The sequence below is a fragment of the Embiotoca jacksoni genome, unplaced genomic scaffold (assembly GCF_022577435.1).
Source record: "Embiotoca jacksoni isolate LCO1_2020_lvr unplaced genomic scaffold, fEmbJac1.0.p SCAF_35, whole genome shotgun sequence".
NCBI lineage: Eukaryota > Metazoa > Chordata > Actinopteri > Embiotocidae > Embiotoca > Embiotoca jacksoni.
The window spans coordinates 1,441,417-1,467,699 of NW_027185387.1; the positions used below are offsets into that span (position 1 = coordinate 1,441,417).

The window sequence follows — 26,283 nt, forward strand, 5'->3', positions numbered from 1 at the left end:
AGATATAACCTCCTGGTGGCGCCTGCTTATAATTTACCAGAATCAATACAAAACAAACTGGGAAGATCAGCTGTTAAAAGAATTGAATATCGGTCGCTACATTCCAGTTCGAATATCCTCCGAGCCGTTCGCAGGACGGTTAAAACTTGACCACGACTTTCACTTGGATGATATAAAAACAATGAAAAAAAAGATTCTTACTACAAGTCAAATTCCCTATTTTCTTGAACTAGAGATGCTTGATTTCCATGAGCTATAATGAAGAGGAGCAAAAGGCTGCCGTCGTGCTGAGCAGACAAGAAACGGGCTGCTTGTCCCTCCGGTTGATCCCATATAACTAACTAACTAACTAACTAACTAACTAACTAACTAACGTTAAAGTTACACATGGAAAATATTACATTTTGATAAATGGCAACTAGAATTTAAACATGCAAAATAAATTTCCTAATATTCCAGGAATGGACCCAATTTTTTTTTTAATCAAATTCCAACTCTTCCAGTCTAGAAATGAGTTTTTAAAATTCCCGACAACTTCCTGATCTGTGGGAACCCCGTTCTTACCAAACTGATTTATTCTGAATGGAGGTCTTCCTGAACATGTTTTGTAGTTTAAAAAAAAACAACAACAAAAAAAACTACCAAACCAGTTTTAGTAGGTTATATAATCAAAGGACACCTAAACGATTTCTGTAACGTCTAATACGACCTCAATGGATGTTCACGAAGCTCCGACCTGAAGTCGAGTGGCGACAGACCGCGCTGCTACTAGTTCAACTGAATCTCGCCCTTTAGTTCAACGCACCTCGTGGAGATTGCAGCTCGGGGCTCGATGGAGGCAGCACGTGCTGCGGGCGCCCGTCGAAATCCGGGCTTCACCTGCGACCGCTGCCGTGACGGCTCGCGGGGATTTCTGGGCATGAAGCCGCCTGCAGGGACAAAAGGAGACAGAAGGAGGACACGAGATGTAAAAGCAGAGCCAATGATTAACTTCGGGAAGTAAATCGGGACAAAAACGAACGGAAAACTGCTGTCATGGGCAGTTTTGGGTCCCCCCACACCCCCCCCCCAAAAAAAAAAAAAACAAGGAGTCCAACTATGAAGTGGGCCGCTGATCACAGCCGGACTAACTTTTAACTGGGTCATTAGTGACCAACAGAACGACCGTCTGCTCAGAGGCTGCTGCAGGAAATTATAAATCAAAAAGTACCAATTTGTTAACACGTGCTGGACAGACTCTGCTGACTCGCTGAAAACAGCTTCACTATTGACAAGTGTGTGACTGAGCATCTGCTGAAACATAATTGGTCTGAATAACATCTTTTTTTTTAGATCATCTTCCAATGAAAGCAACCAGCTGTCACACGCAAACGAGAAATTCACACGGATCACGAACACCGAACATTTGACCGGTCCAAGCCAATTCCAACTTCTCTCATTTCAAACTTCAGCTTATCGGGACTTCAGCGCTCTCGGACTCTGCAGGTCCGATATGAAAAGGTCGTAACTGTCACGGATCTTGGAAAAGGGAGGAATATCGATGCATTTTTCTCCCGTTTCAAAAGGTGACGCTGCATTCTGGACTGAATGCTCGAGCGCACACGCTCGACCCTCTGACATTAGCGGGGGGACAAGAAGACGGTGGACTTATTATATTAAGAGTCGACAGTTGCCACGATCACAAAGAAGTGTCACAGTTCAGGCCGAGGGACGACAAGTCGTTGTTGTTGTTGTTAAGAGAAGCCAGGAGACTTCAAACATCTGCTTTAAGGATTTTGTAAAAAAACAACAACAACACATCAACAGTCATTTGTCTGTATAGCTGTAACACTATTTTCTTTTTTTAATAAAGAAAAACTAAGGAGAGAAAATCTTCGGGATGAAGAGATACTCGTTTACAATAAGGGGAAAAAAAAGAATAAACCCAAATTATCTTTTAAATCAGGAAGAGACAGATTTTCATTCAATTAAAAACTAAATCTAATTTGTAAGCAGTTTGTTCTCACCGGTTCTCAAGTAGGAGTTCATGTCCCTGTGGAGAAACCTTCTGCTGGCGGGACTCTTTTTATTTTGTATTTTTTTTTTTGGCGCATCACGTTCACAGCTGCTCAAACGTCCTCCTTTATACCGTGAACTCTCCACATCTTCGGCCTGAGAAAGGAGGAAAGGATCCGAAGCACGGCCGCAGGTCAGATCATGAAGAGGAAACCACGAAGCAGTCGCCGAGGGACGTGTTTGGTACAATGATACGGTAATTTGTCGTTTTATCAAAATTGTGCGATTTGGCGACGCTCGATCTAAAACAAAGAAATTAAGGAGAGAGGAAATAACTCGTACGTTAGCCGTGCGGACGAGCAGCGCATCCAGAAAGAGGCCTTTAGGAACGATGGAGCTCACCTGAAAGTCCGGCTTCAGCCAGGCGAAGTCCTTTTTAAACTCCGCAGCATGGCGTCCCTCAACGTCCAGATCCAAGACTTATCAAAAAAAAAACAGGAAAAACAACAGGTGGTATTAATACGGACGAGTCGAGTCGTCATTTTGTGACGTCATTTCATTTAGTTATGTTGTCCAAATTCACTCAAAGAATAAAAAAAGACCAATATCCTTTATAATATAAAGCATTAATTCACATCAGTCACGCCTAACGCAGGTTTCTGCATCAAAACACAGAGATCGGCATGAAGTACTATATTCAACAACAACAACAACAACAAAAAGAGGAGTCTGACAAGAGATGACAAAACACTCGAGGGAGCCTTTGAAACTCAAGTGACTTCTGGAGTCCGTCCATCATCTTTACGGGGTAAATCAGCCCGTCCCAGCCGACCTTTGGGCAAAAGGTCACCGGTCCATCACAGGACGAGACGAAGACCATTCACCCTCAGGGCAATTTGGAGAATCAAACCAATTCACCTGAGATGCATGTTTGTTTGTTTTTTTGGAGGACTTAGAAGTTTGGAACATATAAAATGTGTAAAATGATGATAATAATAATAATAATAATAATAATAATAATAATAAAAACAAAAAGGGGGGGGAGGGGAGGGTGGAGTCAGATGGCCCCTGTGCACACAGTGTGTCCTCAGGTCGGATCGGATCGGGGCGTCGCCGCCACGGCAGCAAACACCCCGACTGATTAGTGCAACTCATCACTCTCACACCCCCCCACCGACGAGCCCCACTACCGGGACGAAGAGGCCCGGGACGAGTTCCGGTGCTTACCTCGCGTTTCGTCTCATCCATCTTGGCTCGACACGAGGAGGACAAACAAGCGGCCATGTTTAAACCGAACAGGGTTTTCGCTTCGCTGTTCCTCCTGAAACTAAACCAAAAACACTTTTTTTTTTTTTTTTATTATATATTTTTAAAAAACGACTTACAAAAGCGAGGCGGTTGTTGTTTGTATTGAATTTTCCGTCGTCTGTCCCGCGCGACGACTTTTCGCCTCGTTTTAAACAGGAGCGTCTGTAAAGCCGGTCGCTGATTGGCTCAAGCGCCGGGGAGGATGGTGGATTTTTATTGGACAGTTGAAAAAAAAAAAAAAAAAAAAGCTCCCTGTTAAACAACCAATAACAAGTTGTATGCGTGTCACGTGACAACGTATCGTCTGTATTTTGCATGTCTGGTCGCAAAATGCTCGTTAAAGCTTATTTTTTACATCATTAACGAATGTATTTATGTGATTTAGCGCAGGTGATACAAGATGCTTCTTTTGCATGTGTTGTCTTCAAGCAGCTTCAAGCAGAAAAGCCCTATAAACATATCTATTTTTGAGATTTTTTTTTTTTTTTTTTTTTTTGGGGGGGGGGGTGTATTCAAATGTGGGATGACTTGGTTTCATGCCTCCAAATCCCCCAAACTGTGGTTACATCTTTTGTCCAATTGTCACGTCTGCATTTCTATGCAGAAGACGACATTTGCATCTCCTTTACTGCAACGTGATCGTCGTGTCTAATGAGGGACGCATTTTGTCTAAGAGCAACAAGCGCATAGATGAGCGAGTCCAAAGTTTCATTGAAATGCAAATGCAATTTTATATTAAAAGATAGCAAAGGGATAATTCACTATATCACACAACACAGCTTGTTAGTACTGCCATGGAAATACATATACAGTCTTTTCATATTTACACATCAAGTGACAACCAAACAAAAACAAACAAAAAAAAAAAAATCATAAATACCTCTTTTTGTTAACTTTACAACAGCTATACGTGACCAGTATTTCATAAGATAAAAGAGAACTATTAAATAACTGGCATCTTCCCTATCATTTACAAGGCTTGGAAACACAGTGGTTAAAATAATCCAGCATAAAACAAAAACAACAAAAAAAAAATAATTTGTTTTTCTCCAGTGAGTAAAATTAATACAAGTCTAAAAACGGTCATGAAATCCCTTTGTACAAAAAGACTATACAACTTAATCAACGCAATATCAACAGAAATGTTTGCTTATATCCGCATGATAAAATCTGTACAGTTTTAGCGTTCCTGCAGCAGAGTTGGAGGGACTGTGAGCCAGGAGAATTGGATACTGGGTCGCTATGATGCTCTGTCGGCCTATACTGTCAACCAACCAACCAGAGACTGTAGTTATGTAGCTGCCAAGACCCTCTTTCATTGGCCTCAGTGCTTCGTCTAGCAGCAAATCAGCACGTCGCTGAGCTTGTAGCAGGTACTTCAAAATACATGGTTCTATAACGTCTAACAGATATATTTTGTAAATATAGCAATATAGTATTTTCCTCGTACCGTATTTCGACAGACGGAATGGTACTCTAAAGTTAAAGCAATGCACAAAAAAATCTTTTTAAAATTCATTTTTCAGTAAGTTGTCAGTGATATATTTCTAAATTATAACCCCTCACTGTCTGATGAGATCAGACATGCACAGTGTTTCTAAGTTACCCATTTGTTATACTGTACTGTGGCAGATACTGTGTAGTGCACCTTTGCAATTACAGATTTTAGAGTTCGTGGATCAAAACAAAAGTTCTCATTTACCTCTAATCGTGTTTGGGCCAAGCGGGATACTCGTGGTTGTATGCGCCAAGTTTTTTTGATATATTTACCTCAGGAAGTCGACACCCCAAATAAACACTGAAATATTTGTGATAATGTTACAGAAGTTGGAAAATCAAAATCAGGCCAACGTTTTGTGACGCAAAGATGAAAATATCTGACATTTCTCTTCAAAATTCTGTTGAGTTTATTTTCCTTTTTCGCTTCAATGGTAATTTTTTAAAAACTGAAATATTATTGTTTAATCTGTTATTTCTCTTTAAACCTGCAGTGCAGTGCCTGTGTCTCCCCCTTCTGCCAGTAAGCGGAATTACAAAAACCCTGGTGACGCACGCTTACGTCCAAGGCTTTATCGTAGCCTACTCCGCGGCTAAGGTTGCGGCTGTAAGAAGGTGGATTCCTTTTTCTGAGCACCACAACCTTTTGTGAAATGGCACGTTTCGTAATCTGAATTTGATCCCTTTGGTCCGATAACATCCGGAAAGTGTAGAGGAGCCGCACGAATGAATTATTTTATCCCAATACAACATTTCCACCCACGTCTCACCAGACACCACATTATAAAATTCCACATACGGTGAAAGAGATTTATCTGGTGCTGATAGGTTTGATCAATATAATGTCAATGCGATTGGAAATAGCTTGAATGTAACATGCATTCATTTATTTTTTTTAAAAGTCCTGCACTGTAGGTTTAAAGGATACTTTAAAAAAAAAAATAGATATGCTTTCCCACCACCCAAGAATGAATCTTGGATGAAAAGTTGAGGAGAGGACATTAGCAAAAGAATTTGGGTGGATATAAATGTAAATAAGGGAACGCTAGTTATAAAATATTTAATAAACACATAATAGGTGTTATTCAAAGGCAACTGGACTTGCTTGGCTCAGCTGCCTTTAAATAAAACTTAGATTGATTTGAATGATCTTCACAGACATGGGAGTGTCAATTTCTTTTCTTTTTTTTTAGAAATGAAAAAGGCTTCAAATTCTAATAGTAAGTGCTACCGTAGATAATCATTTATCTCTATCAATTTCTTTTTGAATTAAAACCCCATGAAAACAAACCCTGTTTGAGAGAAACCCCTCGTGAAAAATCCCAGTCACATATATATCTAAAACCTGGCTGAATAAAACCACAACTATCTGCACGGCTGAGAAGCAGTAATGGTAAGTGAGAAAAATTGTCACATACATTTTAAAAACCCTCTGAGAAAAATAAATACAGAGTCGAAGAAGGAGAAGAAGAAAAAAAAAGAAAAGAATGAAATGTTTGGCACTTAGGCTGTTACTTCATCGCGGCTTCTTCTGCTTCTGCCCGAGGATCAGCAAGATACTGAAATACAAACTTTTGCAGAGGACGAGTGGACTTCTGCATCAAACTGAGAGGACCTGCTACAGTAATTTCTTGTTTGATTCATTTGGGGGGGGGAAGAGGGGCTGGAAATACAAAATATAAAATCAGAAGTAGATGACATCACTGAGGTCTCCCACCGGCGAGGGCAAGTCAGTAAAGTCAAACGAAACAAACATCCCCGAATTATAATAAAATCTCTATTGAAGTGTAAATGGAGAAAAAAAAAGAAGAAGCATGGGGACTCTTGTGAAGCCCCACCCTTTGGCACTGTCATAAATACGACTCTCCGATAACCGGATCCGGCTGCACGAACTTCGCAACACTCTCATCGTTCTCTGAAAGTCAGCAAAAACCCACTCAACAAGTAAAAAAAAAAAAAGTTAATAAATAGAGTTCATAAAGACATGAGTGGCATTAGAGAGAGCGTCGCGGGTTGCATCGTCCGAGGAGCGTGTCGTTGGAGCTTCGACCCCCCCCACACCAAAAAAAAAAAAAAAAAAAATTGTGTACACGGAGAAGCGTTCGTCGCATCGAGAGTCTGCATCCTTTAAAAAAAAAAAAAAAAAGGCTCCAGGTACCGCTGGTGCCTCTCTCGCTCGCTTCCTCCCCAGAGTCCTTTTTGTTTGCTTTCTGATTCCAGCGTGCTCCTGTTTTAGTTCATCACGTTCCGCTGAGGGTGCCGTTGGGAGGACTGTACTGCATGATGTGTGCACAAGTAGGACGGAGCCCCAGTTTCAGAGACGAGGAGTTGTGTTTATGGGGGGGGGGGAGGAGAGTGGGGGGGGGGAGGAGGGGGCTTAGTCGTGTCTAACCGGGTCCACATGTACCGTTAGTTTACCTATGCGTCTTTGTGTGTTTGTTCCAGCTCTAAATGTGTGTGTTGTGTTGTGTGTGCGTGTGTGTGTTGATGGTTGGAGATAAGCGGGGGGGGGGGGGGGGGGGGGGGGGGCTCCCTCACACTTCGCTCTCGGTGGAGGGCTTGCGCATGGAGACCCAGCCGGTGTCGGGCAGGCTGTGCTGGGCGTGGCGCTGTGGGGTGATGGCCGAGGGGGGTCAGGGTGGTTATGGAGGAGCACTCGGACGCCTCCTCCTGCAGGAGCTGCTCCGTCTCGCCGTCGTCCAGCGAGGCGCTGCTGGCCTGCAGGGACACGGTGTCCGTGCGCATGCAGGTGTGCAGGCCGCCCCGGGACGGCTTGATCTGTTTGAGGTCGTCCCAGTAAAGCTCCTCGTTGGACAGGAGACACACGCCCTCCACGATGCGGATCTTCTCCTTGGTGTAGCCTCCGTCCACTCCCCCCTTTGGGACAACCGGACGGGGTTAGTTTGTCAGAGTGACACTTTATCAGCAGTTTAAAAGGGAAACATCCACCCACAAGTACAATAATTGATTTTTTTTTCCCTCTCTTTTCACTCTGCTAAACTTTGCAACAAACCACTAAAAACGTGACGAATACATGCCCGTTTCTTTCCTTCTTTAACACGAAGCCTTTCCGCCTTTTAAAAGCAGAATCAAACGTTATCAACACACGCATAACCGCAAGCTTTAACTGTTAAAGGTGGACTCGTGGATTAATCGGCGACCGTCTTCAACAACAGTCCAGAACAAAAACAGAGCTTCAAACACAACCCATGCCTCCGTCGGCTCGTTTTAGTGAAGCGTTCTTCTGCAGTTAGTTTTTCCTTATTTCAGATAGGGGTGCTACAGGTATATAATTAGCTGCAGCAAAAAAAAAAAAAAAATGTGTAATGTGGAAATAAATCTGTTGGAGCGCAGTATGCCATAAAAAAAAAAAACACAGGGGAGGCGGTGTTATTTTTTTTCAGAGTAAATGGAGCTATACATGCCTGAAACTGCTGCTGAATTATTTTTTTTTTACAAGCAGCTCACAAATCAGTCCATCAGTGCAGTTTGGAAGTATTTTAAAGGACAGCTGGCGTGATGCAGCACGGCTGTCGCTCACGGCTTCAGTTTCCTTCTCTGTGAATGAACAGTCTGGGAACTCGGCCTCTGAAGGGGCGGGCCAATCAGGGAGCAGTGTCGGTGGTTAAACGCGCGTTTGTCCCGCCCCTCCTTCACTGTGATTGGACGGCTGGTGGAAGATGACCAGCTTTATAATGTTTCATCTCTCGCTGACCGAAAAAAGAAAAAAAAAATCGGCAAGATGTTCGGCGCAGAATAAACGCTCGTCACGCTGCTGCCGTTCATTAAAATAATTTTTAAAAAAAAATACACTTTACTCAGCAAAAAAAACACTTCGGTGGACGTAGGTAGTTGCAGCGGTGGCAGAGTGTCGGCCGGTTTCGACAGATGCTGATTGGTTAAAATGAAAGCCGAAGTCTACGCCCAGTAGGATGGAGCGAGTGCAAACGATTCTTTGTGGATGTATTCATGGAGTGAAACTGGGTTCTGGTTCGGACCCGGTCAGGTGTGATGAGTTGCAATTAATAGAGAGCTGGAATTAGAATGGGCTTTTTTTTTTATATATATATACATAAGAAATAGTGTTGAATGTAACACAAATTGGACTTTCTCAACGTTTTACTAGCAGCCGGCCAAATTTAAGAAGTACTGCGAGTTAAATCTGAGTTCTCTCACTGGCATTATCATTTTCAGGCTTCACTATTGATCTGAGAACGATTATAATTAAGTTTAACATCGATACGTGCAGCACCTCTATAACAAACTGCTATCCATACATTCTCTGCACGTTGAAGGTGTCAGTTTCACAAAAAGCCTCGATAGGTGGTAGAAACGCGGACATGCTGCTGATCACAGAGCTCTGAAAACGGCACCAAACACAGATCTTATTCATTTCTAAACAGCAGGTCGCATGCGGTGAAAGAGCTGAAGAATGAAGTCAAAAAGCTGGAAAGGCCACGCGCCTCCTTCATGCGGCGTAACTACCTCTCCACGGGGCAAGCGGGTCAAAAGATAAAGGGGGAGAGGGAGTTGTAGGGATGAGAGAGCTGCGGTGAGGAAGGGAGAGAGAGAGGAGGAAGAAGATGATGAGCGCTCGGTGTCTGCGAGGCAAAACAGCGAAATCGTTTGTCTCCGTCGGTTACCCGCGGAAAAAAAAACAAAAACAGTCTGCGATCATCCTGAAAGTATCATGGATTCACTTTAAATCCATTCATCTATCAAACACGCATGTTGCCGTCAGTTCCTCCTCGCGTCTCCTTTACCTCTTTCTTATAACGAAGCTGGTTGTATATCGGAGGCTTCTGCGACGCCTCGATCTTCACCTCCTGCGTGGACGTGCGGTAGGAGGGGTTACTGTAGGTCAGGTTGCTCACGCCCGGGTCGTCGAATTTGGACTTTTTATGTCTGTGGATCAAGAAGCAGCAAAAAAAAAAAAAAAAAAAAAAACAGAATAGATAGATAGACTTCGTTGAAATGTTTCCATTACAGCAGCACGAGAAGATACAGCAAAAGCAATAACAAGTACAGAATAAAAACAGAGTTAGTAAAAGTATAAATACAGAAAACGTAAAAATGCACATTATATACAAATAAAATTTGATAGAATTAACAACAGTGTTAATGGTGAAGGACAGATTTGGCCCGAAGTGAGTTATTGTACAGTCAATTATTATAATAATAATATTATTATTATTATTATGTTATTGCGTGTCAAATGCAGGTAATTATATTCCGTTTAAGCCAAGAGAGTAAGGAAATTAAAAAAAAGACTTACCTGTAAATAATCAAAGCAGCAATGAGGATGAGAATCGCCAGGATGGTCAGAACTCCACCGATCACGTAGCTGATGTGAAGTCCTTCTCCTGCAACAGATGAGACGCGAGTTAAAGACGGACGCGTCCACACAACAGATCCTGAAGTTGTTCTGAAAGTGACTTATGATGCTTAAATTTTCCGTGATGGACGAGAGGGGGAATTGTTGTCGGAAACATTCCCACATTTTACAATCTGTCAGCGGTCAAAGGTCTCATGACACTGAATGAATAACGTCCTCAGCGTCCGAGTGAAAATAAGACTATAAACTCAACATTTATTCTTTCTTACCTTATCATGCTGTTCTACATTTATTATTATATTCAACATTATCATAAAAAAAAATGAACTCTTGATTGATTTAACTTGTTGTTTTGATTCAGTTTTCCCCGTTGAGGTTTTAATGTCGTTTGAACTTTCCTAAATGGAAAGCGCCAGGCTGTGTTTATTTTTTAAAAGCTCTACACATAAAAGGTTTATAATTGCCGTAATTTAATTAGCATTTAATCAGCTTGGCTTTTTCAGGCACAGAGATATCAGAGCTTTCAAAAAAAAAACAAAAAAAAAACTGTTTCCCTATCATGATTACTTGTATGTTGATGCGAATGATATTTACATGTTAGAAACCGCTAATTACTGAAACTCCCAACGAGCTTCGCCGAATCTAAACTGGAAACGCAGTGAAACGCAGTGAAACGCAGTGAAACGGCTCCACCAAGAGGTGAAAACCCTCCAAAACAACTCTTCCGGCCTTTGAGCCCAACTAATATCGACACAACCTTGACCCATTTCTGTACACGGCACATACGAATAAAATAAATGCGTTGCTTTTCTCTCGCGGATTTGAAACTTCCTAAATGTCAAGAGTGTTCCTTTAAGACTGAAAGCCGGCGCGTGAACTGATGAGGAGACGGTTTCTGTGTGCTGACCGTGAGGAGCCGTCACCACCGTGTTCATGCAGCCCTCTATGTTCAGGTTCTTGTCAGTGCAGCTGTAAAAAAAAAAGAAAAAGAAAGAGAAAATAAATACAATACTATATATATATATATACACACAAGGGACTGAACATTAGTTAAACCACCGATGTCGTTTTTTTTTCTTTTCTCTCAAGATAACTCTGTATGGTCAACTTTTAGTGACTTTACTGCTTTTTAAATAACTCTTGTGTTTTTCTTTTTTCTACTTCTCCTTTAAAGGATGACGAAATATCTCCAGACTCTTCGGAGTATTTTGTTTTCGATGGATAAACTATTTCTTACAAAGTAGCAGAGCATCATACAACGCGTCGCCATTTGCGTCAGATCTTACAGCGGCGATGCCGACGCGCAACGGACAGAGGTAAGTTACAAGTGATGTTTGGTTTCGCTGCGGCGCAGCGGAAGCGACGTCAGCGGCGAACAAACGAGACGTACTTGACCAGTGAGGGTCCTCTGTGAGGAGTGTCCGTCGGAGCTTTGGGGATCTTGTTGGGGACGGGGGTGCTGCTGGGTCCTCCGGCGGGAGCGGTGGGGATGTAACCGGAAACTGGCACAACACGAAGGTAAGACGTTACGAGCGCAGGAACAAAGTCGCAGTAGCCTGCATTTAACCGCAATTAGTATATTTCACTATCCCTGGGATACATGTTGCAAATACAAACCCACTAAAAGTTCAGGCTTTCAGGCTAAAACCACAATCTGTGGAAAAATTGAGGCCGACGCGCCTTCAAGCTGCGATAACCACCCGAGTGCCACGAGAGGTTGTCTCCAGAAAGCGGCGGTTTCTATAGACCCCCCCCCCCCCTCATTCAACTTCTTCAATAGTTGAAGATAAAAAAAAAAAGCAACTAAAAGTCAGCACGATCAACCGTAAAGTAGAAACTCCACTTACTGGTGGAGCAGGGTCGGCCGTCGGGTTCGTCGGGGCAGGCGCACACAAAACTGTTGGTCTTGGCGAAGCAGAGGTGAGTGCAGCCGCCGTTGTTCATCCCACAGAGGTTGGTACCTTAACGAGAGGAGGGAGCGGACGTTCACGACGGGCGCCAGACAATCTGAGCGCTTTATAAAAAAAAAAAAATTAAAAAAAAGCGTTTCCTCCTGTGGTTGGTGTGTTTTTATTCAAGAGAGAACAACGAGATTTTATTTTGACCGGCGTCAAGTGACGACACCGCGACACTGAAGAACGAAGGTCCTTCTTCGGGCCTTCTTGAGGACAACCGTGATGCCGTTTGACGCGACGTTAAATGCGATTCAACCTTCTCGGCAACCAAAATCATTTTTTTTTTCTCTATGTATCAGATGACATTCAACGTGCTCGGTCAAAATCAACCACGGTTAGCTCATTAACATCAAAGTGGCTGGAATCAGATTTCTTTTTTTTCCAGGGCCTGAGAACAGGTCACTTATCTCGCGCCGACGAGCCCTGTCAGCGATTTTATTGAAAGACGTCCCCGCTGTGAATATTTTTCATACGTCCAAGTCGGCCTCCGCTGACTCGGCGCTCGACCGGCCGACGCCCTTTGCTCGTCGGTGCTTCCCACAGAAACGCTGATAAAGAGGGAGAGAGGGGTCTTCGCCGTCTCCCGTGTCGGGACGGCGTTCACCTCCTTACCTGTCTGCCGGTGAGGCGACACCACTATAATGTCCATGAGGCCCTCCACGTTGGGCAGCACGGTTTCCTTGTTGCGGCCCGTGTGCTTGTCCACCCGCTGGATGGACTTAGTCTGCCAGTCCGTCCAGTAGATCCAGCGGTCTTGCTGCGAGAGTCGGGAGAAAGGGGTTAGAGGGGAGGACACCGGCTTCAACTGGGGAAACGAGGGAGAAGAAAGAGAGGAGAGGGGGGGGAAAAAAACACGGACAAGGAGCAGGGGGCCAGAGAGGAAGAAAAAGAGGGAGGGGGGGGGCAGAGGGGAGGAAGAAAAATGAGGGTCAGAGAGTGGAAGGGAAGTAGAAGAAATGGTTAAGTCGAATGGGTTCAGTATGAAGGAGCTGGAGGAGGACGGAGAGGAAACGACGACCAGTGGGAGTCACACACGGTGAGCCGATGAGTGAGAGAGAGCAGGTGAGTGGGAGGAGGCAGCCGGGAGGAGGAAGGGGGGGGCGGGCGGGGGGGTGGGGTACCTGCGTGAGGGCGAACGGGTGGGACACGGGACTGACGAGGACCTGACGCAGTTTGCCGTTCAGGTCCGAGCTCTCGATCCGGTCCAGGTGGGCGTCGACCCAGAAGATCCTGCGGGAATACAGCGCGGATAACGTGAATTCTGACCGCATCACCTCGGGTATCTACAGGGACATTTCGCAATCTCGCGATCAAAATAATTAACAATTAATTATTATTTTTTAATTTTTTTTCTGCAACTAATGTCGTCAGCTGAAGCCGTGCTGAAAGTATCGGCGGCATAAAGTACGTCTTTTTCAAACAACTCGCTTTAGCAACAAAAATATTGTTGGCGGACACACATAGGGGTACGTTACCGCCACCTGCTGGACTAGAGCGTGGAGCAAAAAGATTGGAAGGAAAAAAAAAACAAAACAACAGCTGTTTTTAAAGTGTGCTGATTTCTTTCTGTATGTGATATAATTGTCTTACGGATTTAAATGTTCTAATTAAATGCTTACTATCGAAGGAAGTGATTACATATTTATCCCTTCATCAGGTCGTGCTCATCAAAAAAATTACACATTTTCTTTCTCGACAGTTTTTTTTTTCGAAATTCCCGCAATTTTACGTTAAAAAACTCACTTCGCAAATGACATCGCAATTTTTGAGAAAATCGGCCGCAAAATCAAAAATATTTTGGTCACATCAATCACAAAAAAAAAAAAAAAATGGAAATCCCGGAGGGACTGAACAATAAGCTGTTGTACAATCAGGGACCGGTAGCTGATTAAACTTTCATAGCGTCTAATTTAATTTACGAGGCTCCCGCGTGGAAAAATAAAAGCCGTCCAGGTATCTCAGACGTGCTTCTCCCTCTGACCTTCGCGTGTCGTAGTCCAGCGTGAGCCCGTTGGGCCACCCGAGGTCGGTGTTGATCAGAACCTTTCGGTCCGAGCCGTCCAGGTGAGATCGCTCGATCTTTGCGATGTGGCCCCAGTCGGTCCAGAACAGGAACCTGCAGAGACAAGGCTGAACTGATGAGGAGACTTTCTATTGTACGATAAAAAAATATTAAAAAAAACCTGAAAAAAAAAAACCCTGTAAGCTTCATGAACTTTTTCTTTTTTGAGTCTGGACCCTAAAATTTGAATTTGCGGCCGAAGCCTCGTTCTCTCACCCTTTGCTGGGGAACACCGCGATGGCTCGCGGTTCGTCCAGACTGTTGTTGACCAGGACTTTGCGGCTGGTTCCATCCAGACGGGCCACCTCGATGGTGTTGCGGCCGGTGTCAGTCCAGTACATGTTTCTGGACACCCAGTCCACAGCCAGCCCGTCTGTGGTCTTCAGGCCTTGGCTGATCACCGTCTCCATGCCGCTGCCATCCAGGTTTGCACGTCTAAAGAACAAAGAAAAATGTTAAAGGACTACTTGATTGGAAGAATGTAAAATGATCCTGATTATACAGGTAAAAGTATGAACTTACCTTTTATTTATTATTTTATGGTTACGTTACTATTAAATACTATAATATTGCATAATAAATAATATATTTAGCAATTTCTGAGCAACCCATATTAATCTCAGGTTGAAATGAAAAACTTTGGTTACTTCCCACCCACTTCTGGTCGAAGCCCCGCCCACTTCCAGATCAAGCCCCGCCCCATCCGAGTACAGATAGGTACACAGATCATTTAGTTAGTTTAAAGGATGCAGATATAGGTAACAGTGTATTCGCTCGTCCCTAATACACATATAATACAGATACTTATAGACACTATTTTAATATTTTAATCTCTTTACTTTAGCCTTTAACTACCTACTCCTGAAGTTCTGCACTTTGCACGACCGGGCCTTTAAAATGCATATTGATTTATTGGATATTTTTATACAAATTTTTCTCTTGTGTTTAATTTCATAAATTTTGGTATCTGTTCTTAAGCATTTTATTTTTAAATCTTCCTTTTTATGTTTGTTATGTGAAAGCCTGTAATTTTGTTGCTGTAAAGCACTTTGAGCTGCATTTCTTGTATGACGTGCTACACAAATAAAGTTTATTGTTATTGTTACCTCTTAGATATATTTGAATCTTTTTTTATTTAAAAGGAACGGGTTTCTCAAAGTAGCACTGACGTGTTTTTAGTCTCTTTTTTTGGTTTCTCCAAAAAAATGTAAATAACAATTGACATTTCTGCCCAAACTCTAATCCGAATCTGTACTTTTGTTTAAATTATTTGGTGTATTTCTGAAAGTATTTCTGGACGATAGACACCCAAACAGCCCCAGTAATAATAATAATAATAATAATAATCATAAAAATGACTGCAATTAAGTCGAAAAGATAAATAACGTTTTCATGCTGATGTCTGCGTTCGCAACCTGATGACATCCAGCGTGACGTCGGTGTAGTAAAGTTTCCCGTCCACGCTGTCGTAGTCCAGCGAGATGACGTTGTGCAGCTCGGGCACGGCGACGTGCACGTCGCTGTGGTCGTTGGTGTCCAGGGAGATCCGCCGCACGCTGACGCGGTTGGAGAAGAGCAGGTACGTCTCCGGGGAGTCGTCGCACGACCTGCCGTCTCCCTTCAGCAGGATGCCGGTGGGGCAGGCGCAGGAGGTGCCGTTGGGGCGAGGCAGGCACAGGTGGGTGCAACCGCCGTTCCTCCGGCCGCACTTGTTGAACCCTGGAGAGGACGCGGACGGAGGGACACGCAGCAATCAAGATTTTCTCGAAGAAACACACGACACGACCGTGAAGAAACAAATCTATAACGTACACGAAACACCCTCCAGATTTTCTCCGCATTCGAATAACGTGACGGTAATTTCCGGCATTTTTAACACACAACTTCTCCTGAACCTTCATCTCCAGTTCACCTCGTGGGACATAAACTCCACTTCCCGTCCTCAGACTCACCCAGCGGCCTCTCCCTGTCCACCGCCTGGATGTCCATGAGGCCCGGCAGGTTGGCTCGCACCGTGATGGTGTTGGTGCCGGTGTTCTTGTCGGCTCGCTGGATGCTCCGGCTCTGCCAGTCGGTCCAGTAGATGTGGGAGCCCAGCAGGGTCAAACCGTACGGGTGCTGGACCGGAGTCACGAGGGTGTGGCGGTTCTGTCCGTTCAGGTCGGCCGCCTCGATACGCTGCGGAGGACCCGGACAGATGAGCGATAAGTTGGCTGCCAGGACTTCGCGACAATTTCGGCCAATTCAGTTTTGAGCCATTAACCCTTTAAAAAGGTGCACGTGGCAAAATTATTTCATTCTAATTTGTATAATTTGACCAGTGCATGTCACTAATAATATTTAATTGAAGGGTTCATCCCACAAAATGTGTCTGTGAGCACCCGTCTCTTTGTATTTAGTATTTTATTAAAAAAAACTGGGCACGGTCTGAATCAAACAACCAATCAGGGTTAGGTAGCACATAACTGTCCAATCACAGCCACTCCGAGGTCATTTTGGGCAGAGAAAGAGGTCGACGGCTTTAAAATGTGGAAGTTCAACTTGCCTCCTGCTGCTTTAAATCTCAAATTCACAATTCTCAAATTACGGATTTCCACTGAAGCATCGTCCTGCATCAAACTGCTTTTTCGTTTAATGTTCAAAATCCTCTTTTTTATTGTTTTTATGTCTTTGTGTGTTTTCTGAAGCGATTGTTGTAAAAAAAAAAAAATTCTAAACAGAGGTTATAATTATCATTATTTCTTTGTCCTCTTTACAGTTTGTGATTTGTGAGGTCAAAGGTCACGGAGGAGTCGTCCGCTGACCTCGGTGTGAGCGTCCGCCCACAGTAGCTGCGAGCCGGCGGCGTCGATGGCCAGGCCGTTGGGCCAGCCCAGGTTGTTGCTGATGAGGACCACGCGGTCGGATCCGTCCATCGCCGAGCGCTCCAGCTTGGCGTGCTCGCCCCAGTCCGTCCAGTACATGTAGCTGGAGGAGAGAGAGGGTAGGGAGGAGGCGCAGCTCAACAGGTCAGACCCCAGGAAGCATGAGAGCGAATGCATCAAACGAATGTGGCGAAGCTCCCGGAGCCTCACCCCATCTCGTTGTAGAGGGCGATCGCTCGAGGGCTGTCCAGGTTTTGCCAGACCAGAACTTTCCTCATGGAGCCGTCCAGGTTGGCGGCCTCGATGCGGTTGGTTCCCGTGTCCGTCCAGTAGATCTTCCTGCCGACTGCGTCCACGGCGAGACCGTCGGTCGTCACCAACCCTGCAGAGAGAGACGAGAGAGACGGAGTCACGTCACGACGACAGAGTGCAATCGAACCGCGCGGTGCGGTGAGGTGTTAGACGTCGTCCTCAACCTGTAGATACGATGTCTTCCTGCGCTGATCCGTTGATGTTGGCTCTGCTGATTTTCTTCAGCGTGCTGTCAGACCAGTAGACTTTTCCTGCAGGAGGTGCAACACACACACACACACACACACACACACACACACACACACACACACACACACACACACACACGTAAGGACTCCATTTCTACATTATCCAATGGAAACAAGTTTTTTGTTTTTTCCCCCAAAATCTGACACACAAACCTCCTTTGGGGTCGACACCGATGGCGATGGTGTTCTTCATGGAGCTGTTGACGGCCAAAACCACATCGGCGAAGTAAGGGATGTCCAGAGAAACCATCCTGATGTCCGTCCTCCGCGCAAAGATCAGGAAGCTGCTCATCCCTGCACACACACACACACACACACACACACACACACACACACACACACACACACACACACACATAAGCTTCCTGGCAGAAAACAAAGCGGGCTTTCATGCTTTTTAGCATCTTTCTAGAATCAGAAGTTCCTTTTACTCGGAGACTTACAAACCAAATATTTTTCAAGGATTTTGTCACTATTATTGTTCTCCTTTCTTTTTATTTACTTTTGAGATATTAATGTCATGTAAGAATGGTATGTAATTATGAGGACAGATCTTAAGGAGAATCTTTTTTTTTTTAATATGATTTCTGCATTTGTTTGTAAATATTTATCCTCACTGAATGCGGCATTAATGTAAAAAAAAACAAAAAAAACTGCTGTGCGACGTCCCGCTCTGTAATTTTCTTTTCGGGTCAGATGTTTCTGAACTGTAACCAGAGATCGTTTCCTTTCGTACCGGGCGTGCAGGTCTTTCCGTCCGACTGCAGGTTGATCCCGGTGGGACAGGCGCAGCTGGAGGCTTTGGGAGCGGGCGCCAGCAGGCAGAGGTGGCTGCAGCCTCCATTATTCACCGCACACGGGTTATGCACTGTACAGAGGGAAGATACAAACAGACTCAAGTTCACCAACCCGTCCTACTTTTCAGCTCAGAGCCAAAGAACCGGAGCGGCTTGGGAGAAACTGGGGCAAACAACAAAAAATAAAACGCACACACACACACATAACGTTACAGATACAAACAGCGAAAAGCCTTCTGGGATGCACGATAGAGCCCCACACACATCAGTGAGGTTTCTGCCTGGTAGGAGCTCCCGAGGCCCTGCCCTCTCAAGCAATGATGAGGGTTCGGTTTACCCGTCGGTGTCAGCAGAGATCTGAGCTCAGAGTAAAAAGGCAGCACGAATCAGACCAGGAGATTTTGTTTCTTTTGTCCAAAACAAATCATAAAATGTGGTCCGTAAGTGTAAAGACATGTTTGTAAATGCCCATAAATCACAGGATTATTTCCACATGGGAAAAAAAAAAAAAAAAAAAACTAATGAGGTTTTTGACCAGTGACTGTATATAAAAGTGGACGTAGCTTCTGGGGCTGAAAAATAAGGCTGATGCTGAAGCGCCTTAAGCTGCAATACCACCGAGTGCCACTAGAGGTCGGCTCCAGAAAGCCTCCGTCTCCATAAACTCCCATTAGGTAGGTAGGTAGATAGTTACTTTATTAATCCCCAAGGGGACATTTTTTTTCACTACAGCAGCATTTATATATACAGGAAAGCAATAAAATAACAGTAAAAAATATTAAATATAAAAATGCACAGTATATACAGTACAGTATATATCTATATATATTTATATTTAAACAAACAAGAAACACAGACACCAGTGTTATTGCTGTGTGATGGATTTTGCCAGAGGTGAGTTATCGTACAGTCTTATTGCAGTGGGCAGGAATGATCTCCTGTATCTGGAATGATCTCCTGTATCAGGAATGATCTCCTGTTTCAGGAATGATCTCCTGTATCTGGAATGATCTCCTGTATCTGGAATGATCTCCTGTATCTGGAATGATCTCCTGTATCAGGAATGATCTCCTGTTTCAGGAATGATCTCCTGTATCAGGAATGATCTCCTGTATCAGGAATGATCTCCTGTATCAGGAATGATCTGTATCAGGAATGATTTCCTGTATCTGTCCTTGTGACAGCAGAGCTGGAGGAGTCTATTGGAGAAAGTGCTCCTCTGTCCCTGCAGCAGGTGGTGGAGAGGGTGGTCAGGATTATCCAATATGGATAATAGTTTCCTCAGCGTCCTCCTCTCCACCACCTTTTCCAGACTGTCCAGTTTGCAGCCAATGATGGAGCCGGCCTTCTTCACCAGTTTGTTAAGTCTGTTGGTGTCTCCGGCTCCAATGCTGCTCCCCCAGCAGACCACAGCGAAGTACAGTTCACTGGCCACAACAGATGGTAGAACATCTCTACTAAACTAGTCTCATAAAATTCAGAGTCAATAACATTTCTCAATGAGTTGTTTTGGCGTTGTTCGCTAAACTCTGTCCTTCTTTTTAGTTTTCTGGCGGTCCATCTGGAAATAATCCCGTCATTAATTCGAAAATAACCTTCAAAGAGACGGGTTTTTGGAGGAGTGTGTGTTTGATTGACATTATTGACAGCGATTACATAAATTAGCGTTATGCGCCTCGGGTGTTTGTCACTCACCTGTCTCGCGTTGGCGATGGAACATGTGAATATCCATGAGGTTCTCCAGGTTTTCAGCCAGCGTGTGTCGTCCCAAGCCGGTGAGCTTGTCAGCGCTCTGGATGCTCTTGGACTGCCAGTCTGTCCAGTACAGCTTGTCCTCGTGCACGGTCAGGCCGAAGGGGTGAGGCAGCTGGCTGCCGATCAAAACCTGTACGTGAAAGAAGCAGTCGAGGTCTGAGGGTGCGTAAACGTTCCTAAACTGGCTCGACTCCAAATTAAATTAAACCAATTCATCAAAATACTGCTAAAAATGTAAATACTTGCTCCCAAAAATAATCTGCATGCAAATGAAAACTTTGTGAGGATAAAAATGAACATCGTAAAAAAACGTCCCGTACCTGTCGGTCAGAACCGTCAAAGTTGCCAAACTCAATCGTCTTCATGCCGGCGTCGGCCCAGTACAGACGTTTGGTCTCGTAGTCGATGGCGAGCCCGTTGGGCCACGTCAGATTGGACGAGATGATGACGATGCGACTGGAGGCGTCCATTCCCGCCCGCTCGATCTTTGGGTTGGCGCCCCAGTCGGTCCAGTACATGAAGCTGCGGAGGATAGAACCAAATGAATTACAGTTCCGCGTGGTGTCCTTGTCGATCTGTTCCTGTTTAAAACCTTCTTTAATAATCTCACCCTCCGATCGGGTCGACGACGATGTCCCTGGGCCGGTCTAGGTTCTCCCAAATCAGGACGGTCCGCATGCTCCCGTCGGCGTTAGAAACCTCGATACGATCCGTACCTGACGCAGAAAACATGGCAGGTTGAAGCGATTTAACCAAAACGCATTTGAAATATAATTCATATGAGGATATGTGACATGAGGCTGTTTACCAGCATCGGTCCAGTAGAGCTTGTTGGTCACCCAGTCGATTGCCAAACCTGCTGGGCTCTCCAGACTGGTGTCAACCACCACCTGGGACACAAAAAAAAAAAGGGACAGCTAAATATTTTAATCTTTTCTTCTCGTTTCCTTGAAGTCTCATGAAGCATATTGAACTTTTGAGGCCTCAGACGCTCTTCCAGCCACGATTGCAGCTCTTGTTTGTTGAAATTGCGATTGATTGTCAGGTTATTCTCCTGTTTGGTGGTAAAATCGAGGAGGTGGAACTGAATTTAAGACGAGAGCATCGACCGTTGTTGCACTTTCACACCGTCCACCAGTAGATGGCAGTATTGTATAAACTTAAGATTCTGTCTTCCACTTGTGATGCTCTGATTCCTTGTTAAGTGTGGGACGGATGAGACATGATGGGAGCTCAGTCACCCCTGTGCGAGTCACTGACCTCCTGCTTGGAGCCGTTCCACAGCGCTCTGTTGATGGAGTCGGTGGTGACGTCCGTCCAGTAGACGTAGCCGTCTCTGGCGTCCCAGTCCAGCGCCACGGCGTTGCGCACGTCCGCCAGAGGGATGACGTCGTCGGACATGTCCTCTGTGTCGAAGCTGACTCGTCGGATGTCCGTCCTTCGGGCAAAAAGCAGGAACTTGTCAAGACCTGATTAAAGACCAAAGGTCTTCTGTCAGTCTTCTAGGTTTAACAGTGGGGTCAACAGGTGAACACAAAACAGCACTACAGGGAAACAATCCAACCAAGCTGAAGGATTAATATTATAAATCACAACTTTCCTTTAACAAAAATATCTAGAAAGAGAATAAAATGTAGATGTTTTAATTATTACAGGCTGTGTAAGTGTCTAAATTATATTTTAAGCAGTTTAATTGTTACAAGTTAGTGAAAAAAAAGAAAAAATGGGATTCTTTAAAACCATCAAATTTGAGTTCAGCACTGAACCGTAACGTGTAATCTAACTCGTTTTAAACTTTTATTAATTAAGAGCTCACTTTACGTGTAATATAAGCTTCATAATCATTTTTTTTTCCCACTAAAAGTTTGTTTCCTCTGACAGACTACACCTCGACTGCCTGGCTGATCAAATCAAATGCGTGTTACAGGATTATCTTTTTCAATTTGGGCTTCTGAACACGGACTGTAAAACTTTGCAGTCAAAGAAGTAGAAGACCAAAAATGTAGTAAAAAACAAAATGTAGATCAGTTCATAAGTAAGGAATGTTTTGTTTAGAATCACAATCCAATTTAATCCGGGTTATAAAAAGGACACAAACATGTCTGCGGGTGTAATTACCACTAAAAACGACCTAAACAAATGCAGGTGTTTTTTTATACATTTTAAAAATACCGTAATTTGCGCCAACTGGCTGAAATAGTTAGTGTTGGGATTTACTGTTACGTAAAAAAAAAAAAAAAAAAAAACATGGATGCTATGCACTCAGTTATGACACAACTGATGAGGAACTGACCGTTGGCACAGTTGTGGTGGTCGACCTTCTTGAAGCCGGTGGGACAGGCGCAGGTGAACGTCTTGTTGCTAGGGAGACACAGGTGGCTGCAGCCTCCGTTGTTGGTGCCACAGCGGTTTCGTCCACCTGCAGGAGACACACACACACACACACACACACACACACACACATCTCAGTAAACAATGAGTTCAGAAACTTTGTGATTGTAATTTTGATTTTTCTATCTATTAAAACCCAAAGAGATCCTCTCGCCAGTTTCAGATCGATCTCATCTATCCCCTGGCAACAAAGCAAATAAGCAAACTTTCCAAAATGTCGAAGTTGTAATGAAGCAAAACTGCAGAGCTTCATTCTTCTGTTTCTCTACGAGTCAGAGTAGATTGGACTTGATTTCTAAAGCCTCTTTTTCTTTGTTCGGCTGCAGCAGAGTTTCACTGAGACGTGAACTGACATGACTGACTGAAACCCAACGAAAACAGAAAAAAAAAAAAAAAAAAAAAGCCCGACCTCCTTCTGCCAGCACAGAGGCAGCTCACAGTTCACGTCGGAGTCGGACTGTTACAAGTATTTTATCAGCGTGATAACAAAAACTTTCTCTTGGACGGAGGTCAAGCTCAACACGGTTTGTTAGCAGAGAGCGCGGGGCTTTCGCTATCACGCTGATGAAAACATCTCGACCGGCCAGTTCACCGCGGGGTCCGACACCAGCGGAACAAATCATCCTGTCGTCTGACGATCTGAGACAACTTCTCACTTCTGTGAAACAGAAGGTTCCCGTTTCCTGTGTGTGTGTGTGTGTGTGTGTGTGTGTGCGTGTGTGTGTGTGTGTGTGTGTGTGTGTGTGTGTGCGCGTGTTGTTTCAACCAGCTCATCTTCCAGAACAGTAATATTGAAATTGTTTGTTTTTGTTGTCCAGCATTTTATTGTCAACAACTCGTTCTACTGCTACAAGCTTAAAAAAAAAAAATATTTATAAAAAAAAAAAAAAAGAAGTGGGGTAAATAAATGACCATATAAGGAGCCTCCAAGTCTCATGAATGGAGAACAATGCTGCGTCCCAAATGGCGTACTTGTGTACTAACGCTCATTATTCTGAGTTCACAGTTAAGTACACAAACATAAAAGTACCGGGATGATGCACTCCAAAAAAAAAAAAAAAAAAAAAAAGAAATCCAAAAAAGAAGATGCCGGACACTTTCCACCCTGAACGGTCGCCGTCTTGGCTATGTAGAGGAAAGGGGGCGGGGCCAACCGGCGTAAAGAATTTTCAAATTAAAGCGTTGGGAGGAAGCTGCAGCTGGCCCTGAACACCACACAAAAGTTTCCTTTTCATTACTGCTGCCGGACAGAAGAATCAGTGTGTTTATTGGGTGTTAAACGGAAAACACGTTGATTTCTGGGTAAAATAATTACAGCTGCAGATATTTTTGGTCGCCGATGTGTTCACATGCCGGAGGTTATTTCCGTTCGGTGCAGAACGGCTGTGTGCGATTCAAAACAATGCCACTACTGTTAAAAGTCCTGCACTACACAAGTAAGAGCACTATTTGTTAGTGTACCGAGTGAAGTATGTCATTTGGAAACACAGCACGAATGGAGTTGTTGTTTTTTTCTCGACTAAATAAAGCGTGGTACCGTACAGCGTGCGCTGCCTTTTGTCTACACGCCGTGTTGTTTTCACTGCTTTTTGTGTCACAGCAAAGAAAAAAATGTTTTGGACACAAAAAAAAAAAAAAAAATACAATCAAAGAAAAAAAATGTAATTTTCTCTAAATGGACTTCGGCCATTTCTTTCTGCTGTTCGTTGCAACGCAAAACGTTTTAAACTCCTCCGTTTGTGACGCTATCGATTGTTGTCCGATTTCAAGTTTTCTTTCAGCGGTTTTGACGACAATGAAAGAAGAAAAAGAAAAATCGAATGAAATCGAACACAAACAAAACAATCTTTGATACGTGTTAAAAAAAAACACAGCATACCGAGTTCTCTCGAAAGAAATGGTCTTTTTTGCAGCTGCTGCCAGCTGATCCAACCGCTCGTTTTTTTTGTTTTATTTTGGGGTTTTTTATCAGTAAAACCTCGAAACACGCTGGATCTGATCGCAGCGTTTCCGACCGAGCCGCGCACCGACCTGCGGGCTGCCTCTGCGGGTGCAGGGTGTGGATGTCCATGGGGAAGTGCAGCTTGTTGCGGATGATCTCCTGGTTCTTGCCGGTGAACTTGTTGGCGCTGTTGATGCTCTTGGTGTGCCAGTCAGTCCAGTAGAGGCTGTCCTCGAACACCGTGATGGCGAACGGGTGGGGGAGGCCTGACGGGGAGAGAGACGGCGGGGTCAGAGAAAGGCTCGAGAGATGACAACAGTCGAGAAAAAAAGAAAAGAAAAAAGAATTATACTTTTTGAGCTGTTGAACGAAGAACGAGCTGTTTGTTTCGGCATTAAAGTGCACAAACACGAGACGCTGAGATCGACACCTTTATAATGAGCAAAATCATGATTCTGTGAGATTCTCGAGGACATTTTAACACACCAAAAAACATGGAAAGATCAAAATGCTACTTTTGGCTTGTTCCACCAGCGCTCTCCAAACATCCTCTCATTCTGTACTGTGGGCTTGGCTGATGTCATATCGTCCCCGTTTAGAGCTGCTTTCAATTACGCTGCCTCTCATCGGCCTGTAGCCGCTTTAAATGGTGACCGCAGCGTCCAAAACCAGAGGCGCTCCATTGGTTTTCCATTCATAATGGGACTTTTCCGTCCGGTGAGACTGAGAACACACCTCGAACCGGGTCAGACCGATACCGGACAGATATATTTACCGTCTCAGGCCACAATAAAAATGTTATTCACCTTGTTATTTTTGTTTTTAAGAGATCTGAATGTGGACTTGATTTTTTTTCTGTACGAGAGCTGTAATCCAGAAAAAAATATTAAAAGCTTAGTAAATGTGGAGTTGTGTCTATTTGCGGTCTAAAAGCTCTTTAATAAGGTTTTGGAGTTGAACAACAGAAAGACTTTGTTGGCAACACTAATCGGCCCAGTTGTTTTAAATCACTTCATTTCATTACTTAAGAACAAGATTTCTCCGAAACATGTGACGACATGAGCAATAATCAAAGAGTAGCTGATGTCACTTCAAACCAGGGAGAAGAAAAATAGAGGAAATGTGAATGGAGTAATGATTCATGTCATTTGTTGGACTTTTGGCAGAAACCGATGTTGACATGTAAAACCTCATTTCTTTTATTAGAAAGCAGATTGTGAAATTAAGCTTTACGGCCTTTAAAAAAAAAAGAAAAGAAAAAAGTTGGCTACGTGTTAAAGCCTGCGACTACTTTTTGTCATTTTAACAAACGGTCGACTCGTGTGGAAAACAATCCCGATCAGTCTGAACACTTCACATTTGCTCTCCCGGGGGGAACATCTGCTCTGCCTCCAAACTCGTCCAAAATTCATGTTCTCTCTCTTGTTTCTCCGGCTTAATCCTCCTCCAGTGAAGTAGCCGCCGGATGGAAAAAGTGATTCCTGCTCCCAGAGAGCGGCGGCGGCGGTGTGGCATAAATGTCAAGTGGTAAAATGGGTAAAAACTGGAGGGAGATCAGAATGCTGATGAGCCACGAAGATCAGAGCAACTGTGCGCGAGTGCTCGTATATAAGCTCAGCTTTAATCATTTTAATTAATTCATGTGTTTTATGAGTAACAAACTGTTTCGTTTAATTCACATGTGGTCCTGCGGGAAGAATTTGAAAAAAAAAACAAAAAACGGGCGAACGCAGCTGCATTAGCTCAAAAGATTTTTTTTTTTTTTTTTTTTTTTTTCCTTTTGCCTCTTGACAATGTTTCTTAATGCCTCAAATGTTGTTGG

General features: G+C 43.9%; 1 protein-coding gene and 1 non-coding gene across 2 annotated transcripts in view; both read right to left on the reverse strand.

The window, feature by feature from the left end:
• Positions 1-3,046: 3,046 nt before the first annotated feature.
• LOC138208100 (small nucleolar RNA SNORD67) lies at positions 3,047-3,160 on the reverse strand. Its single transcript, XR_011179069.1, has one exon. It is a non-coding gene; the product is annotated as a small nucleolar RNA SNORD67 (small nucleolar RNA).
• Positions 3,161-7,316: 4,156 nt separating this feature from the next.
• lrp4 (low density lipoprotein receptor-related protein 4) overlaps positions 7,317-26,283 on the reverse strand; it is a 63,679-nt gene continuing 44,712 nt past the window's right edge. Inside the window, 25 exon segments of the mRNA XM_069165798.1 lie at positions 7,317-7,430; positions 7,432-7,677; positions 9,564-9,705; positions 10,076-10,163; positions 11,043-11,104; positions 11,526-11,637; positions 11,983-12,096; positions 12,703-12,895; positions 13,212-13,320; positions 14,072-14,206; positions 14,369-14,587; positions 15,568-15,871; positions 16,105-16,330; positions 16,957-17,119; positions 17,227-17,398; positions 17,493-17,579; positions 17,730-17,870; positions 18,313-18,444; positions 20,069-20,258; positions 20,449-20,650; positions 20,739-20,844; positions 20,937-21,018; positions 21,389-21,597; positions 22,422-22,547; positions 24,551-24,727. Of these exon segments, the coding sequence (XP_069021899.1) occupies positions 7,335-7,430; positions 7,432-7,677; positions 9,564-9,705; positions 10,076-10,163; positions 11,043-11,104; positions 11,526-11,637; positions 11,983-12,096; positions 12,703-12,895; positions 13,212-13,320; positions 14,072-14,206; positions 14,369-14,587; positions 15,568-15,871; positions 16,105-16,330; positions 16,957-17,119; positions 17,227-17,398; positions 17,493-17,579; positions 17,730-17,870; positions 18,313-18,444; positions 20,069-20,258; positions 20,449-20,650; positions 20,739-20,844; positions 20,937-21,018; positions 21,389-21,597; positions 22,422-22,547; positions 24,551-24,727 (3,833 nt within the window). The 3' untranslated portion in view covers positions 7,317-7,334.